Raw genomic sequence first — 17,142 nt, 5'->3', positions numbered from 1 at the left:
CTAGATAGTCCAATAGTGGCCTATTAGTATCAATTTGGGTGTATTCAAGTCCATACAAAAAAAGTTATATGTCACAAAAAGGACGTTAATAGGCTATTAGCCCCATATCACAATTTAAGGTTATCGATACTGAACAAAGATTACAGTTTTCACATTTGAGTTTATAACAATCATGCAATGATTGCATCCTCCTACCTAAAGGTGTTTGATTAATTCATTGGGTGCCGTAATTTTACCCTTGGTAGAATATTGTTTATCACTAATATATAACATCCATCTCCTAAACATATTTTACAAGTTTATTTGAAAACATGTTCAAAATTTACGTTAGAGCATACAAGAAACAATTACGTTTTAGATCACATGATCTATGGGACAAAACAACAAGTCAACAAACTTTCTTCGCGAGATGGATTGTATGACAGGACGGATTCGAATCGATATTACTAAAAAAATTAAAATATTATTAATCTCATATTTCAATACGGATAAACTCTTCATTCTAATATTTTATTAACAACACCAATATAGTACATGCATAATCAAATTGATTTAATAAAAATTGGTATTATACAAAAAAACTATTAAATAAACTTCAACAATTTTTGTAAATTAAAAAAAAAACATGAATTTTAAAAAGAAATATTTACCCCATGGTATACTGTGAATTAAAATCTAGTTACATATTAAAATATAGATCGCTATTTGTAATTTTCTATTAATAGTAGTTGATTTTATATTTACAAGATAAGATACCTACACGTAAACTATTTGATATGTAATATCAAAAAGCGTTTATTTATATATATAAAAAATCATAGAAAATATTTTGCTTTGTAATATATTTTTAATTTCCTTGATGTAAAGTAGTATATACATCATTTATATTTAATAATATTGATAGGTCGAAAATAAAATTTGAGATATTTAAGTGATTTATCCTAATAAAAAATTTAGTCCTAAACAATTATTTAATAATAATATTTAGGTGATTTATCTTACGTGTCTAAGGAAGGTGTTATGTAGTTTGACTTTGTTTGATAATTTGTTGTACGTTGTCTAAATAGCATGTCCTTACGTAATATTTCAAAACATATCTAATGTCATGAAAAATAATTTTGCATGTACTCCACATACTTCTTAAATATTAACCAGTTGGAATATATGGATGGTTCTACATTCTATTTCCCATTTTCTTTATTTTTTTTCAATTTTCTTAAAAAAATGAGTGTCTTTGAGTTCTCTTTTATTTTTCTATTTTCAGTTTAATTTTAACAAATTTAATTCACATTTTATTGTATAGTATACATATATCTTAACAGAAAAATGTTAGTAAAAATAGTAAATAAATAAATTTAACTGTAATATATGTATTTCTATTTTATAGTAAATTGTGAGTTTGTAACTGTGTATTTTCTAATTGGTAAATTAAATATATATGTAATTAAGTGTATATATAAATCAATAGAACAGTACTTTAATATAGGTAGATTTCTTTCTGATCTTGCGTCGTAATGTTCATTGGACTGATCTGTTTCCTTATTATTTTGACTGGACTGATTTGGTTCTTTGCTTTGTTGTAAGGACTTCACCTCGAACCATGTGGTTGCCGAGGGAAGACTGTTGCAGGAAGGAGGAATGATGAACGTCTTTTCCCAGGCCGCCAAGGTATATTCTTGGTTCTCCCTTTTTGCGTTGTCATTGCTTTGTTCTTCTCTTTCACATCCGCTTGCTTCTTGCTTGTTTTGTTTTTGGATACTCTAATGGATTGCTTGTTTTTGCTAGGATTTCACAACGGACGCTGCTCTCTCTAGGAGAAGACTCTTGCAGCAGAGAAAGGTAGATCTCTTTCTGATCTTGCGTCGTAATTTTTATTGGACTGATCTGTTTCCTTATTGTTTTGACTGGACTGATTCGGTTCTTTGCTTTGTTGTAAATACTTCACCTCGAACCCTGCGGTTGCCGAGGGAAGACTTTTGCAGGGAGGAGGAATAAAGAACGTATTTTCCCAGGCCAAGGTATATTGGTTCTCCCTTTTTACTTCTTTTGTTGTCATTCACATCCGCTTGCTTCTTGCTTCTTGCTTTGTTTTGGATACACTAATGGATTGCTTTGTTTTTGGATACACTAAGGTATCTTCTTGGTTCTCCTTTTTTGCTTGTTCATTAGACTGATTCAGTTCTCCTGTCTCCTTCTTCTGTATCTAATCGGTTGCTACTGTTGTTGTGAAGCATTTCACTTCGAACGCTACCCTTGCTAAGGGAAGACTCTTGCAGGGTCTTCGAAATGGGAGTGAAATGAAGAACTTCAGTTTCCAGGCCAAGGTTTTGATAAGCACATGAGAAGCACGTGTAAAGGACCGAAGACATTGGTATATAAACAGAGAACAATCATTGTAGTTCTTTTATGCATTGTTTGTGAATTGTAGAAGTGACATATGTGTTGCTTGGGAGATAGAGTTGATGAATCGGTGATGTGCCGGTGGCTCTAGTCTTGTAAAACAGTGTATCGGAGGATAAGAAGGAGAGTTTCATAGTTTCATTCTTATCAAATGGTGCGCTTGTGAACACGGATCGAATCAAACGCTGAAGAAAGTTAGGGTTTCAAGAAATTTGGGGATTTTAGTCACAATGTGTCTTGAGGGATTTCCCATCTTTGATGGTGTTGCCGGTGAACTACGACCATGGATTCATGGCTGGAGGATTTCTTTGTTCAAGAGAATTTCACGGCGGATGAGAAACTGAATCTTGCACATAGTCTTCTCGAAGGTGAAGCCGACGCTCATGTTCAATGGCGACAATCGTTTATGCCTTTCCAAAGCTGGGAAGACTTGAAAGATGTTTTGGTACTGGGTTTTGGAAAAAGAGACGATCCTGAAAAAATGAGGATGATGCTTGAGAACGAATGTAAGATACAACAATTCATCAAGAAGCAAAGAGACGATCTAGAGGCTGACAGGAGTGTTGAACCAGAATTTGTGGTGGCTGATATGATTCACAGTGAGGAAGGCTCGCGTCATGAGAAGAAAGCCATTCAAGAAACATTTGGTTTGGCTGTTTCCAATGAATGTGTATCAATAGCAACTTCTGCTGCAGAAAAAGTTACAATTCACAGTGAAGAAGCAATTTTTCACAAAGAATCGTTGGTCCAGAATCAATTCAACACGCAACATCAGGTATTGATCTCTGACTTGGAACCTAGCCGTAGTGTTCTTCAGTTAGGATTTTCTGGAATGGATTCAGTTTTGGCAAATAGAAAACTTGGGGAAAAGCACGTTGAGAATCCAATCTTTGAAGCTCTTAATGAAGTAGCATGGATCTTTACTGAAGAATCGCCAAAGAGTCAAGAAGTTGAGGTGAGGTTAACAAACACGGATTTGAGCTTGTTCTTTGATGGAAATGTTGCGGCTCAGTTTCAGATTGTGTATGGTAGCGAGATGGACCCTTATGGCTACCAAGTGTTCGATCAAGTATCTTTTAGAGGGTACAACTTAAAGATGAGCAAGTTTCCTAAGTCATGGATGTTCAAGTTCAAGAACAGTTTGAAGGCACAAAATTTAGCACCAGAACAACTATTGTTTCTAGATATAGTTGCAGATGCGAAAGGAACAAGAGACGGCTTGCAGGGACTATCTATTAGTGATATTGTGTTGCTGCAGCAGATTACCTACAAGATGAGAATTGAAACCATAGCGGTTGCAGGGATGCTTTATAGAATGGAACAACGTGTGGATAGTACATTTGCCAAAGTGAATCTAAGTATATTAGCACAGCTTATTTTTGGTGAGACCGATGTAAAGCACAAATGGAAATCTAAGGAACTACAAGCAATCTTGATAATTGACAAGAATTCACGTGGAAGTGATGTTACATATGGCACCTGCTCTGCTGCAACTGTTGACAAGAGAGGGTATTTTTCTTTGTGGCATCGTTGGAGAGACAAGGGACAGAACAAAGAGCATGGACTCGTCATTGTTTACAAGTTCCAAATCGAACAACAGATTGATGTGTGGTGGTCTCAGATTGGGCAAGTCATTCAACCTGCAACTTTTGCATCTATGTTGTTGACTCTGTCAATCACCCCAACAAATCCGCAGCAGCCCGTCTACATGATGATCAAGCATGATTCTATCATTCAAAGAGCATTGGAGCAGATTCAAAGGGCCATTCAGGATTATGGAGGAGAAAATTTTGCAAGAAATGGTGGTTTTAAGTTCAAAATACAAACTAGCGAAACGTTTTGAACAGGGAAACATCTGCCTATAGTAAAACCTTGCAAGACAACATATTTTGACATCTTTTAGCAAGAAGCTGTGGAGAAAGAGCTGGGAAAGGGCGATATGATGATACTACACACAGTTCATTAGGTTTCTTTTTTTTCCATAGCTTGAGGACAAGCTGTTTTCAAAGGGGGGAGTATTGATAAGCACATGAGAAGCACGTGCAAAGGACCGAAGACATTGGTATATAAACAGAGAACAGTCATTGTAATTCTTTTATGCATTATTTGTGAATTGTAGAAGTGACATATGTGTTGCTTGGGAGATAGAGTTGATGAATCGGTGATGTGCCGGTGGCTCTAGTCTTGTAAAACAGTGTATCGGAGGATAAGAAGGAGAGTTTCATAGTTTCATTCTTATTAGGTTTGTTTGTATGCTTCTCTTCCGCTTGCTTCTTGCTTCTTTTGTTGTCATTGTTTTGTTTTTGTATGCTTCTCTTTCACATCCGCTTGCTTCTTTTGTTTTCATTGCTTTGTATTTGGTTCTCTTTCACATCGGTTTGCTTCTTTTGTACAAGTACCTAAAGGACATATTAAGTTCATATCAAGCAAGAGTCTAATTTCAGATCAAAAGATCAAAAATAAATAAACGCACAAATCAACAGAGATTAGTACAAGTACCTAAAGGACATATTAATTAAGTTCAGATCCGTAACTTGGTTTTAACACATATCAAGATTTAAGAAATACAGGATTTAACACATATCTTAACACATTTGACTTGGTTTTAACACATATAAGGATTTAACCCATACTTGTAACTTCGTTTTAACACAAGTCAATACTAAATATAAATAACGCGAGAGAGAATTTACTTATGTGTCAGTGAGTGAGATGTAAACTTTGTCAGATATTTAGATCGATCTAAATAGGACTCCTCAACAACGATGTCTAAAGAAGTCATCAATATGACTTCCCGTGTAAAAGATCTAGTAAACTCATTACACGGAGAAGTAATATTGATGACCTCTTTAGACATCGTTTCTGAGGAGTCACCTATTTAGATCGATCTAAATATGTGACAAAGTTTACATCTCACTCACTGACACTTTATCAAAACTCGTAACACATGTTATAATATTGCAACAATTAGTCCAAATAAACTCATGATTAGAATAATCCAAGTGTAGGGAGAGAGTCATCAAACGTAAACTCACTATAATATAGCAAGACTCATATCAAACAGTCCTCATCATTGTAGTACTAAGTAAAAGATCTCTAATCAAAAACTCATCATTATAACACTAATGACTTATTAGGAGAAATGGTAGGTGAGGATGGAACTCTATCTTATGTAATGAAAAATAATTTTGCACTTAGCTGACCCACGGTGAGAGGAAGGGGGTCAATTGACCCCGGTAAAATATAAAAACTAAAATTTGTATTGTATAAATCGTTAAAGGTCTTTAGCTTATTTGGTTGAAAATACAACTCATTGACTCTATTCTTGAGTTCATCCCGTTTGGCTTTTTTTTTTTTTCCTTTTTATGTTTCCATTAATGTTTTTTTTTTTTCAATTTTCATAATTCCTATTATTTCCCATAGAAACGGTGCTTTTTCCTTTTTTTTTTTAATAATTCTCATCATTAATTTCTGTTTTTAAATTCAAATCTTTATTTTAAAGCTATTTTTTCCTTATCACCATCACACCATGAGGCTTTTTGTAGTTAAATTTTCTTTGTTTTAATAACAAGACAAATTCATATAAAGAGACTTTAATTTGTGATGTTTATGTTACATGAATTAATTAAAACTATTTAGTATACCATTTTTGTAATATTATATTCAACTATTAATTTTTGTAATATTAATTAAATAAATTAATATATCTTAATAAATAATTAAATATATAATAATATTTAAATATATTTTTTGACCCTCTTAAAAATATTTTCTAGGTCCGCCATTCCACAAAGTCGTTCTTAAATATTAACCAGTATATTACACACTCGATATTGATTTTTCTAACTTATTACAACATGTCAACATAGTTTTTTTTTTTTTTTTTTTGTTAAAAGACTTTCAATTTATAAACATATATGCCCAATGGGCTATTTCCGGAATAGGCCCATACAATTATCTCCTTAGCGCCCAGTTCGATTACAACAAACCAAACCAGATAACAAAAACCAAAATTAACCTGGGTATATCAAACTAAACCGGTAGCTAACCGATATAAGCCAGAAACCCTAATCTGCAAAGGAGAACCCTAGTGCAGCCGCCTTCCCACGAAGTTGCGGATACTCGTCGGCCCAGGACCACCGGCGAGCCAGGAAGACGGGAGTCAAACAGAGAAGGTGACACAGGACCATCACCATCCCGCCACCGTAGAGTTGTGAAGAGAAGGAAGAAGAAACCGATCTAACAATCCGGAAGCCATGGTTCAGTCTGATAGAGATAGAGCAATAGGGAGTAGATCTAAACAGCCATCGACGGTGGCTTAGCCTTGCCTTTCCGGCGGTAGACCTCCCCCGTCAAACCACCGGCCGTGACAAAACCTCCTGCGTCTCCAGCCGTTCAGATCTAACCGCCGTATCTTTCTCATTCCTCGCCGAGAACTACCTTCTTCTAACCGCAAAGCCACGCCGCCGGTAGAGCTCTTACCGGAATTGTCCTGCGGAAGCTTCTCCTCGCCACAAACTCCCTTGATTTCGATCTGGTGACCTCATCAGTAGGTGCAATGGACTACGGATGAAGCGCCATAGACCAGTAGTTCCTCTTCAACGCCGGAATCGCCGGAGGAACCTTCACTCGGTGCACGGAGTTGTGATCAGAAGAAGAGAAAGGAGGAGAGAGGAGAGAGCCGCGAGTAGAACTCACGCGCCCACCTCTCTTAGCAAATTCGAAAGTTCAGTTCTAACATGTCAACATAGTTATGTCTAGTTCGATCACTTATGGCATGTATGGTCGCATGGGATGGTTTTCACAGCACGAATACACATGCGTACATGGTCTCGTCGTGGATATGAAAAAGGACCAAATAAAAATTTAGTTAAAAACACGAGTTTTAAAATAAAGATGAAAATTTAGCTCAAAAGAATTGTAATATTCTCATAGACAATAGGAAGAAGGGACAAATTGGAAAGTAATGGTATCTTTAAATATCGTGTCTAAATAGGGAAAAAAATTAACCAATCAAATAAGAACGACGTCGTCTTGGATCAGTAACGTTGATCTTCCAATGGTAATCAGTGGAACCTCTAAGCCTTGCTTTCCTTCTCTCCCAATTGATCTCAGTCCTCCTCTTCTTCGTCAGCCTGCAAAACTTTTGCAACCCTTCGTCCATGGCATCATGCACTTTCCACCACCTAACATGCGCCGCGTCGCTGGCGTACACCAACTGCTCGTCCACGTCGTAGTTGCAGTCGTAGTCTCTATAGCAAAGCCATGGTTTCCAACCTAAGTAGTGGACCGCGTAGAGCTGAGGGGGCTCCGCGAAGAACAGGTTGTTCTTGATGTTTCTTTCGTTGGTTGTGTTCGACCAGAAGTTCTTTAGAAAGTTTACTCGTCTAGGCAATCGGTGCCACCACACGAATATCTCGTTTAGATACCTGAAAACATATGTAACAACACAACTTATGTAAACATATATGTTTTTTTTTTTGTTTAATATAAAGTTATAATTCAAAAAAAAACTTACCCTTGATCTCCACCGTTGTATGAAACGATGTCGCTTCGTTGGCTCATGATCGTACTAAACGTACAATTAGAAGGCTCAATGACCATGATGCCGGAGTTAAATATCCATACATCATTCCCGGTGGCTGACATTTGAGGGAAATGGAAGAGAAGATCAAGGCTACGTAGGACGATTATGTCAGCATCAATGAAGACCACTTTGTCGTAATCTGTCAACTGCCACAGTCGAAACTTGCTGTAGTTATATTCATTGTAAGAGTCCTTCTCGGCAAGCGGGTTTCTGATTCGGATGATCCGTCGAAGCTTCCATCCTGCGGCTGCGAGAGCTCGAAGTTTGGTAATCGAGATGGAGTCATCGTGGAGAAGGATGAGATCGCGTTTGGTGTTTGTTTGAAAGAGGCTCTGAGCCAAAGTTATGGCACCACATACATAAGACTCGGAAGAGTGGAGGACGGTTACGTAAGCTTCACGTTTTGGTCGTTTTGTCTCTGCTTCTATCTTTGTTAGGTCATACACTTTGTCCACACCTGCTTTTCATTTTTTTTTAAATTAAAATGTATTAAGTAATTACTATCATACTGTGCATAAATCTTTGTTTTTTCTTTTCAGCAAAAGATAAATTGTTATATCAAACTCATGATGTAAGGGCGAAATAGCATTTTTATGATTGGAAAAATGAAGTATCGTATTTACAACCGTATCTAGTAAGTAGTAATTAGTTGATAAACAAACAAATACACAAATTAAAGAGTTGAATATCTTAATAATAATAATACTATTAAAAGAGGAGTACAAAATTAAGAATGTCCAAAATTATGGTTTTATTTACATCAATTGCCATTCAATTTATGCATTTAGAAAACAATAATTAAAATTAAAAAGGACAATTAGGGAATAAGTAAGAAATTGAATTTAATTCCATTCAAATAGTATAGAATCCGCGTGTTTTTGTTTGGGTAAATGGGTTAAATAGTTGAACCCAACTGTTTAAACGTGTGATTACGAGTTAGTTAGTATATGGTAACTATAATATATTGTGAAATTTATCACTTGCACAAAGCTAATTAAATAATCCAAATAATAGTCAGTATTTAATGTTGTAAATCCACAAAGGCTAAATGTAATGCTACACATATGCTGCAATAATTTCGGATTTTATTTTGAGTTCTATTGGAGAGTTTAGGCCTTTAGGGATATGAAGAATTCATATCTAACATACTAAATCTTAATTACTTAACATCAGTAGAAATCATAAATCTAGAACAAATTATATATATTAAGATTTAAGTAATTGTATAGTTGCATTTATATATATAATATTTTAACACTACTAAAACTATGATTGCTGTTTAAAATTTGAACGGGTTAAAGTTTACATAATTTCATAATATTGTAGGCCATGTGATGGAACAGTTAGATTTTACATAAATATGATTATAAGATAAATTTATATATATATACTCCATCTATCCCTCATAATTTGATGTTTATGACTTTTCACACATATTAAGAGAGAGAATGTAATTATTTTATTATTTATCTTTTCTTATAATTTATTTGTTTTTATTTGTGGTCATTCATATATCTGTGTAATGATTTAGTTTAGTGACTTTCCTCCACTTTTTCACTTTCCCATATTTTTAGTATTAAAAATATTCAGAAAATCAACTTTTGAGAGACAAAGTAAATTCTCTAAAACATCAAACTATGTGAGACGAGACAGAAAAAGTATAATTTATAAAATATTATTCTGCGGTATACCGCGGGTTTAATCCTAGTTTTCTAATATAAGAGCATATAAACTATCACTAACCTTGCTCGATGACATTCGTTTTCTTAGACCACAAGCCATTTAGCTAACTAATTCAATCTACCAAATGAATAGTGTTATTTTGAAAAGATGATTAATTAAGATATTCTAATATCTCCGTAAATTAAACATGTAAGGTAGCTTGTGTCACAATTCATAGTATTTGGTGGTTAGCTAAAAGACATACCTAAAACACAACCACTAACAAATCTAATTAACACACACCAATCATTTATAAGCAAAGTAACCAAACGTATCGAGTTCTTTTATATTACACAATAAAGTTGGTACCTTTCACATCAATTTCACGGAAGCAAAGTACTTTTATGTTACAATGTCTTATTCACTTCATAGCTCTTCTGACACACTTTCGAGTGTCGACTATAGATCATTTTTACGCTTTCGCCACAAAACTCGGTTAATTCGATTTCAAGTTCAGTTCGACTTATATGTTCTGTTTGGTTAGTTTGACTCGGAATTTTATTTTATATCCAAATTCAAAAACAAACGAGTGAATAATTTGCTAATAATATAGTCTAAATATATTAAAATAAGATAAAGACAAAAAAGTCTTTAGTTTCATCATAATTTAGTTATTTGTATATACGGTTCATCTTAATGTTCTGTTTAGTTTTGCGTGGTTTACTTATAGTTTAGTTACTTTTGCTTAATTTATAAAGATTACCTTGTGATGCCCACAAAGGAAGAGCAAGATTGCAAGATCCGATTGGCAAACTAAGCTTCTGTTGTAACCTAACCACCTCAGGCCGATACAACCACCAATCTGACTCCCTCTTCTCCAAATCATCACACCTGAAAATCTCAATCATCGGTTGGCATTTGCTCCAAAACAGGACTTTGCTTTTCCATCTCCAATCCGTCTTCCCTTTCTTGGCTGCCAAGTTAGCCGCAACTAGGTTCACTTGCAACCTGAAAATCTCTCTTCTCCACCCTTCTTCAGGGTAATTACAAGGCAACTTCACTACAACCAAATCCAACTTCTCTAAGCTTTCGAAATCGGGCATCGGTATCTCAGGACATGTGGGAACCTCGGTTTCTTCTTCTTCATCTATCCACTCGGGGAACAAGTCTTGCCATCTGAATAGCTTAGAGACACGCTCAAAATGTATGTGAACCGCTTCGCCATAACGTTTCCAATTAGTCAGATCATATTCTTCCATGTTCACCATCCCTATCTTTGTTTTCCCTAACCCTCTTGTTAAAATCTCTTCCATGAAGCCTGGGGCCTCCAGCTTGGTTTGGTTACTAGCGGTTAGCATATCTCTCCTGTTTATTTGGTTCTCTTCAACGAGTTCTTGCATCTTCAATCCTCTCTCCACCTGATCAAATAGCAATATAAATATATAATTAGTATGACTTTGAGCATAACACTTACCCCGATATATATCAAAGCAAAAAGTAAACTCACCTTACCTTGGGAGTGCAATCACGAAAGGAGCATCCAACAAAGGAAGCTGCGCTGCTGAAGTAGACCGATGAAGAAGGGTGGACAAAAATGGCAGTATAGAGAAGAAAAGAGAAAGCCAACAAGACTAGATTGAAGCGTATCAGTACGGGTTTGGATGGTGCCATCTTCATTATCGTCCTCTCGTTTCTCAAAGACAAACATTTCTCTTTCATCTCCTATATATATATATATACTCCTAAATCAAAATGTTCAAAGGTTTTTAAGGGACATTGTGTGGAGGATTTATTCTTTATATACGGAGAGGTTGAGTTTTTGAGTAAGACGTCTAGAAGAGTTTCATTGGACGTGTGTCAAAAGATTTTCTTTACTCAAACACAAGCCTGATTGGTTATTAATAAACAAAGATATGTCGCCAACGAGTTTTGGTGGATGGGATACACATAATGATATGAGTTTGCCTTGCCATACGTATGCCTTAAGTTACGTATTTGCTCTCTCTCACCTTGATCAACTTCAAAATGTGGGACCAGAATTACAATGTAAAGTGAACTATTAATAATAGAAAACCACCCTTGACTTGAGTTTGCCTTGCCATACGGATGCCTTAAGGATGGATATTATATCACTTAATTTCATCCAATGCACAACCCAAAAGGGCTTCACTACCGTCATTTGGAGATACTACTATTAATGGTATGGTGCTCCAGTCCAGAACATAGAATTGTTGTTACCACTTAGTAGAGGCAAATCGTGAATGCGCTCTAGCTGTTTACAACAACTAATTAACATATGTATACATTTTTAAATGAACTAACAAATAAAATTAAGGAAATGTTCATCGAAGGAACATAATAAAATATACATTTCCATGAGCTTTGAAATGCGATGTAATATATGTTTAGAAATAAATTCTGTTATAATTTTGTTCACAAAACCCTATACCAACTATAACTTTTGAAAAAATCTATACTGATAAAAAGTAGAAGCTATAAGCTCTTAAAGGCGTCCACTTAGGATTTAAAACCACCAATAGGGATTAGACACTTTACTAATTAACTTTTTAAAAAATTCCTGAATTTTCTATATTAAGAATTATTTTAAACAATCTATCAGGATTTGACATGTCATTCATTAACATTTTTTAAATTTCCAGAATTTTTTAGAAAAAGGAAAATTTTAAATTTATGGAAATAAAAGAACTATGTACAAAATCCCACATCGGCTAGAAAATTTTTAGACAATGATTCAAAACCAGTATAAATAAGATTAATATGCTTCCAACAACGAATTAGCAGGAAAGCTTGATTTATAAGGCGTCCAAGTTTAAAAGTATATTCGGTTTGATCCAGTTTTTTATTTAATCAAATTCAAACTCTAAAAAGTTTCAAAAAAAAATATTATAATATTTAAAAATTTAAAAAGTTTTAATATTATAAATATTGAAACTTTTAAAAGTTCTTAGCTTTTAAATATTATAATTTTAAAATTTTAAAATTTTAAAATATTATAAATATTGAAACTTTTTAAAAGTTTAAAGATTATAAATATTGAAACTTTTAAAAGTTCTTAGCTTTTAAAAAGTTTTTAAATATTATAATTTTAAAATTTTAAAAGTTTAAAAATATTATAAATATTGAAACTTTTTAAAAGGTTCAAAATTTATATTTCGAAACCTTTTAAAAGTTTAAAATATTATAATTATTTATGTAAAACATAAATTATCTTATTTATCTACGTTTGTGCTTTTTATTTCTTTTGAGTTGTAAAACACATTTTTGTGTATGATTTTATAGATGAGTTGATATTCTTTCATTAATTTTTTATTTTTTATCTTATTTTTTTTTATTTTTATGAGAAAAGAAATGATTTTGTTCTTGGAGTTTGATGGATTAACAAGTTGTGTGGTAGTGTAAAAAAAAGTTTTTTAGTGGAAGAATGTGAAGAAGTTGACGAGGATGAAGAAGAAAAAGAGTATAGCGAAGAAGCAGACGATAAAAGTAATGATGAGGATTACCACAAAATTTGACAATAGAAATGATAAGAAAGAATATGAAGAATAAGAAAACATTGAATAAAAAACACGAAAACATAGGTGGTAGCGATCAATTAAATATGAAAACGAGTTAAATTCACGATGATAAAATTGTTTTGTTTTTCTGGTGGTCAAAGCAATGGTTTAGGATGTGTGAGGTCATCAGTTTAATTCGCCTCGCCTGGATGACGAGTTAAATTCATGATTTTTTTATCAGATTTGATTTTATAACACAAATGATTTTTATATTTCAGAAAATTGTTTATCTGAAATTTTACTTTTTCCTTAATACTAATTTAAATTTTTTATAAGATAATATTTTACTACCGTCATCAAAATATATTACGCGTGGGTTTCAAAACCTAGTTGGTACAAAAGATCATAATGATGCTTCTAAGAACTTTTATGGGATAAAAGTTCCAAGATGGAACATGCATAGTTATTGGGGAAATTAAAACACCAAATAATCTTCTTCTCTTTTTTTTGTTTTCTTTTTAAATTTCAAAAATTGCAAACACTGGTAGGTCTAACTTTTTTTTTTTTTTTTGTGTAAAATTTCAATATCAAATTAAGAAAAAACAATATCGTATTACAGTTTAGTATATTGTTTTGGTAATATGTAAAAATCATATAAATTTAACACTAATCGATTAGACTTCAACTTTCGTAGCACGATTTATTTAAAAGTATACGACGTGAACATCCAGAATCGACTTGCTAATATAGGCCTAAACCTAGTTTTTTGTTTGTTTGGAAACGTAAGAGTTAAATAAACTTGAATTTTAAAAAACTCGCAAGTCGTAATACAATTTATTAGTAGGTGTAAGAGAGATAGGCAAAGTCGTCAGAATGAAAAATACGACGGAAGAAGTCAAGCAAGCAACATGTTTATCAGTTCTCCTGTCAACATCGCTTACTTACGCTTGCAGAAAGGATCAATGCTTTTCAAACAACCTCTCATCTCCTTTTCTTCTTCTTACTTCAATTATTATTATTTTATTTTTCTTTCTGAATGAGTAATAATAATTAGTTCGTCTCAATCAAACTATCATAGATTTTAAGCTGAGATGTCAACAAAGCGATTATGATGAGAAAAAAAAGAAAATGAAAATAAGGAATGGTAAGACATCATAGTTTAGTAATCATCGTATGTCAACCAAATTTAATGAATCATTAGCCGAAACCAACATACCATTTAGGTGCCTCAACCTCCTTTGATTTAAATTAGGCTGTTTTTAATCTAATGAAAGATGGATTACACCTTAATTTTTATACGGTTTGGTATGAAAGATCCATGAATATACACGTTTATATGTGTCAAGTGGTTAAAGAAAAACCAAGTTATTTGAACGGTTTGGAGGGAGCTCTTTGGGTAAATGATAATATTGCAAAAACTCAAAAGAAGCTGTTCTTATCAAGTTAAAAAAAATACACACATTGTGTCTTCTCTCATCATATTAATACTACTCCTTGATCACCTCCTGCATGTGTTGTGCATAATTTCTTCCCGGCGGAATGAATATTACATCTTCCCAACCTGAATTCTTCTCGCTCCTCTGTACAATTATTCATTTCAGATTCTTATTAGACTACTGCTGGTTTTTCCGCATTCATACTTTTCGGATTCTTAAAACAATGAACATGAGTGAGTACCTCCATCTTTCTCAATATATCTTCCAGACTCCCAACCTGAAAAAGACAAGATTAGTTCCATGTTGAAGAAGGTAAGCGAAGTTAGATCATATGCAACTTTGATAATGACAAAAGCTTGGAATTCATTTTAACTCATAGATTTATCAAGGGGTGTGTACAATCTGAATTCCGCTCTTTCTACAGTTTTCTAATACTTTACTTTTTCCCTCGTCATCTGATAACATGATGTGTGAAAGCATAGGATTGCAGAACAGGGAAGCAACAGAAATGATAGAAATTACATAAGATGCCAATGCAACTACGAGCTACTCCCACTTTTTAGTATCTAGTAGTAAACCACATGTCTTTATATCAAGGTGTTTCTATCTTAAGTGGCCTATTTAAAATACAATGTAAGTAGGAATCATTACCATAATTTGTTGATCTCCTCTTGATGCTCTCGTATATTTGGAAAGTTCCCTCTCTATATCTTCCTGAAAGCGGTCACGGGAGAACTTGATTTGTTAGCAAAAGCAATACCTTCCTCTGTTTTGGCTTTTGAGAGATCTAGTATTAGTATTCTCTAATGTGCAAGAAGAAACTAACCAACCTTACTGAAATACACAGGGCAGTAACGTCTATTCTTTTTCCTCACAACAAGAAGCTCAGACTGCAGAGATGCACAATTACAGAAAACAAAACAAAAACACCAAAACATAAGGAATCTTTATTGGTATATAGAAACACAGAAAACATGTTGAACAATTTACCTGGAAAACCGGAACTCCATCAAACCCATTCTTATTACCTGAGGATTTGAGCTGGGACGCAAGAAAAATATAGCTTTAGGATAAGATTGAACTGAAAAATAGGTGTTTGAGAACTACTGTATGATTGAAAAACTTTTTAGCATGAGCAAACCTCCAATGCATTCTTTATTTGGATTGGATCTGGCAAGAAACGAAATGAAATCCCTTCAACTTTTAACAAGTACACCTGTCAAAAGTCCATTCTCTTTAAACTTCATGGATATGAATGTAGGTACGAGGATCATTCTATAACATACAAATTTACCCTAATGTAGAGTTAAGTTCCAAGCCAAATATTAGAACCGATGATAATAATGCAAACCACTCTTTGCATCCTTTCATGCTCTACTTCTTGAGAGAGATAACTTTTAAAAATGTTAAGAACTCAATCTCGACTTCATGTTTTCAAACGCCCTTTCTGAGTATTAACTACAGTATTACCATATTATAAACCACTAAAACGAGGCTATACATGAACAAGTTAACTTAGATTGAACCTCCCGGATCACATAATCTCGTAAGAGATAGAGAAATAGTCCCCCAAGAAATATTGATTGTTTTCATAAGTTCCAATATAATGTCCCTAAACTAGATGAATCAATGAATGGCTTCCACATTGTTCTAAAGCAAAAATGATGATCATAAGGAAAAAGGAACTACCTGGTCAAGAGTAATGGGAACAACCTTGGCACTGGTTTTCAATTCTCTTCTCCGAAGTCGCGCCTATAATTAAAAAAAAAAAGGGTTTATAAGAGAATTAAGAGCTCAGATACTTTCCGATTATGTGGAAAGGAACAAAGAAGCAAGAAAGAGGGAGGGGGAACCTGAGCAAGAAAAGCTTCAGCATCCTCTTGTCTAAAACAGAGCAAACCAATAGACTTGTCGCCGGTAGGATCCGAGATTAGAACGAATTCGTTGTTGGTGTTACTGACAGTAAACACCGACGTGCCAGCGAGAGCTTTCGCAACGAGAGATGGATTCAACGTCGTCGTTGTCGTCGAAAGGGTTCCAGACTTGGATTGCGAGACGGAGGCGAACGGTGGCGGGGGAGGAGGAAGAGAGAAACGTCGAGAAGCTAGGGTTTCGGCGAATCGTTTGGTGTCTTCGATTCGGGCGGAGAGGTCGGAACTGAGACGCGTACAGTGGTGGTGAAGGAAAGAGGAGAAGGAGAGAAACGGATTGGGTTTTACTGATGACTCCATCTTCTTCGATTCGCAGAAACAAGTTGAAAACAAAAAAATAACTCTGTTGAAGTAACACTCTTTACTTAGGAAGAAGAGAGAGTGAAGAACGGGCTCAGAGTCACCTTCTGGGTTTTATTTGGGCTTTTTATTCGGCCTTTCGACATTATTTTAAGGTTAAAAGTAACAAAACCTTATTGAATGAAATTAGTGGCCTTTAGCACAGTATATTATATTAGAACATATGAGACCCCAAAAGTCTTGCATCGTTTTGGATTTTCATAAACAACATAAAGCTATTTTCTCTCACATAAAGCTATTTTATCTTTTCA

General features: G+C 34.2%; 3 protein-coding genes across 7 annotated transcripts; 1 reads left to right on the top strand and 2 right to left on the bottom strand.

Annotated features, from left to right (window-relative positions):
* Positions 1-1,488: 1,488 nt before the first annotated feature.
* LOC147935760 (uncharacterized) lies at positions 1,489-4,638 on the top strand. 4 transcript variants are annotated; one of them, XM_087468398.1, is made up of 4 exons: positions 1,489-1,668; positions 1,786-1,839; positions 1,973-2,132; positions 2,232-4,638. In XM_087468398.1, exon 4 carries the CDS (start codon positions 2,684-2,686, stop codon positions 4,241-4,243), a length of 1,560 nt encoding a protein of 519 aa, XP_087324524.1. In that variant the 5' UTR covers positions 1,489-1,668; positions 1,786-1,839; positions 1,973-2,132; positions 2,232-2,683; the 3' UTR covers positions 4,244-4,638. The 4 variants fall into 4 exon arrangements, with proteins under 4 accessions (XP_087324524.1, XP_087324525.1, XP_087324523.1 ...); XM_087468399.1 differs by having other exon boundaries at positions 1,554-1,668; positions 1,973-2,018; XM_087468397.1 differs by having other exon boundaries at positions 1,572-1,668; positions 1,973-4,638.
* Positions 4,639-7,283: 2,645 nt separating this feature from the next.
* Positions 7,284-11,570, bottom strand: LOC104716828 (UDP-glucuronate:xylan alpha-glucuronosyltransferase 2). 2 transcript variants are annotated; one of them, XM_010434275.3, is made up of 4 exons: positions 11,162-11,570; positions 10,413-11,067; positions 7,919-8,444; positions 7,284-7,829 (listed from the first exon to the last, which is right to left on the bottom strand). In XM_010434275.3, exons 1-4 carry the CDS (start codon positions 11,366-11,368, stop codon positions 7,406-7,408), a joined length of 1,812 nt encoding a protein of 603 aa, XP_010432577.1. In that variant the 5' UTR covers positions 11,369-11,570; the 3' UTR covers positions 7,284-7,405. The 2 variants fall into 2 exon arrangements, with proteins under 2 accessions (XP_010432577.1, XP_010432579.1); XM_010434277.3 differs by having other exon boundaries at positions 11,157-11,522.
* A 2,985-nt stretch (positions 11,571-14,555) lies between these two features.
* On the bottom strand, positions 14,556-17,013 carry LOC104716827 (protein TIC 22, chloroplastic). Its single transcript, XM_010434274.3, has 8 exons — positions 16,454-17,013; positions 16,290-16,352; positions 15,742-15,816; positions 15,591-15,641; positions 15,431-15,490; positions 15,252-15,314; positions 14,842-14,877; positions 14,556-14,744 (listed from the first exon to the last, which is right to left on the bottom strand). The coding sequence occupies exons 1-8, from the start codon at positions 16,829-16,831 to the stop codon at positions 14,652-14,654; spliced, it is 819 nt and encodes a 272-aa protein (XP_010432576.1). The 5' UTR covers positions 16,832-17,013; the 3' UTR covers positions 14,556-14,651.
* Between the last annotated feature and the right edge of the window lie 129 nt (positions 17,014-17,142).

Source organism: Camelina sativa, chromosome 10, assembly GCF_030686135.1.
Source record: "Camelina sativa cultivar CO46 ecotype springtype chromosome 10, ASM3068613v1".
NCBI lineage: Eukaryota > Viridiplantae > Streptophyta > Magnoliopsida > Brassicales > Brassicaceae > Camelina > Camelina sativa.
The sequence above is the reverse complement of the archived record's forward strand: the minus strand, read 5'-3'. Positions and strand labels throughout refer to the sequence as shown.

What these genes read in the sequence shown, in the direction of transcription:
- LOC147935760 (XM_087468398.1), top strand. Translation starts at nt 2,684, where the DNA reads ATGGATTCATGGCTGGAGGATTTCTTTGTTCAAGAGAATTTCACGGCG.
- LOC104716828 (XM_010434275.3), bottom strand. Translation starts at nt 11,368, where the DNA reads ATGAAAGAGAAATGTTTGTCTTTGAGAAACGAGAGGACGATAATGAAG. An exon ending in TTCGTGATTGCACTCCCAAG is followed by an intron (nt 11,068 to 11,161) that starts GTAAGGTGAGTT and finishes CTATTTGATCAG; the next exon opens with GTGGAGAGAGGATTGAAGAT. An exon ending in TCCTTTGTGGGCATCACAAG is followed by an intron (nt 8,445 to 10,412) that starts GTAATCTTTATA and finishes AATGAAAAGCAG; the next exon opens with GTGTGGACAAAGTGTATGAC.
- LOC104716827 (XM_010434274.3), bottom strand. Translation starts at nt 16,831, where the DNA reads ATGGAGTCATCAGTAAAACCCAATCCGTTTCTCTCCTTCTCCTCTTTC. An exon ending in AAATAAAGAATGCATTGGAG is followed by an intron (nt 15,642 to 15,741) that starts GTTTGCTCATGC and finishes CTTGCGTCCCAG; the next exon opens with CTCAAATCCTCAGGTAATAA. An exon ending in GAGGAGATCAACAAATTATG is followed by an intron (nt 14,878 to 15,251) that starts GTAATGATTCCT and finishes TGTCTTTTTCAG; the next exon opens with GTTGGGAGTCTGGAAGATAT.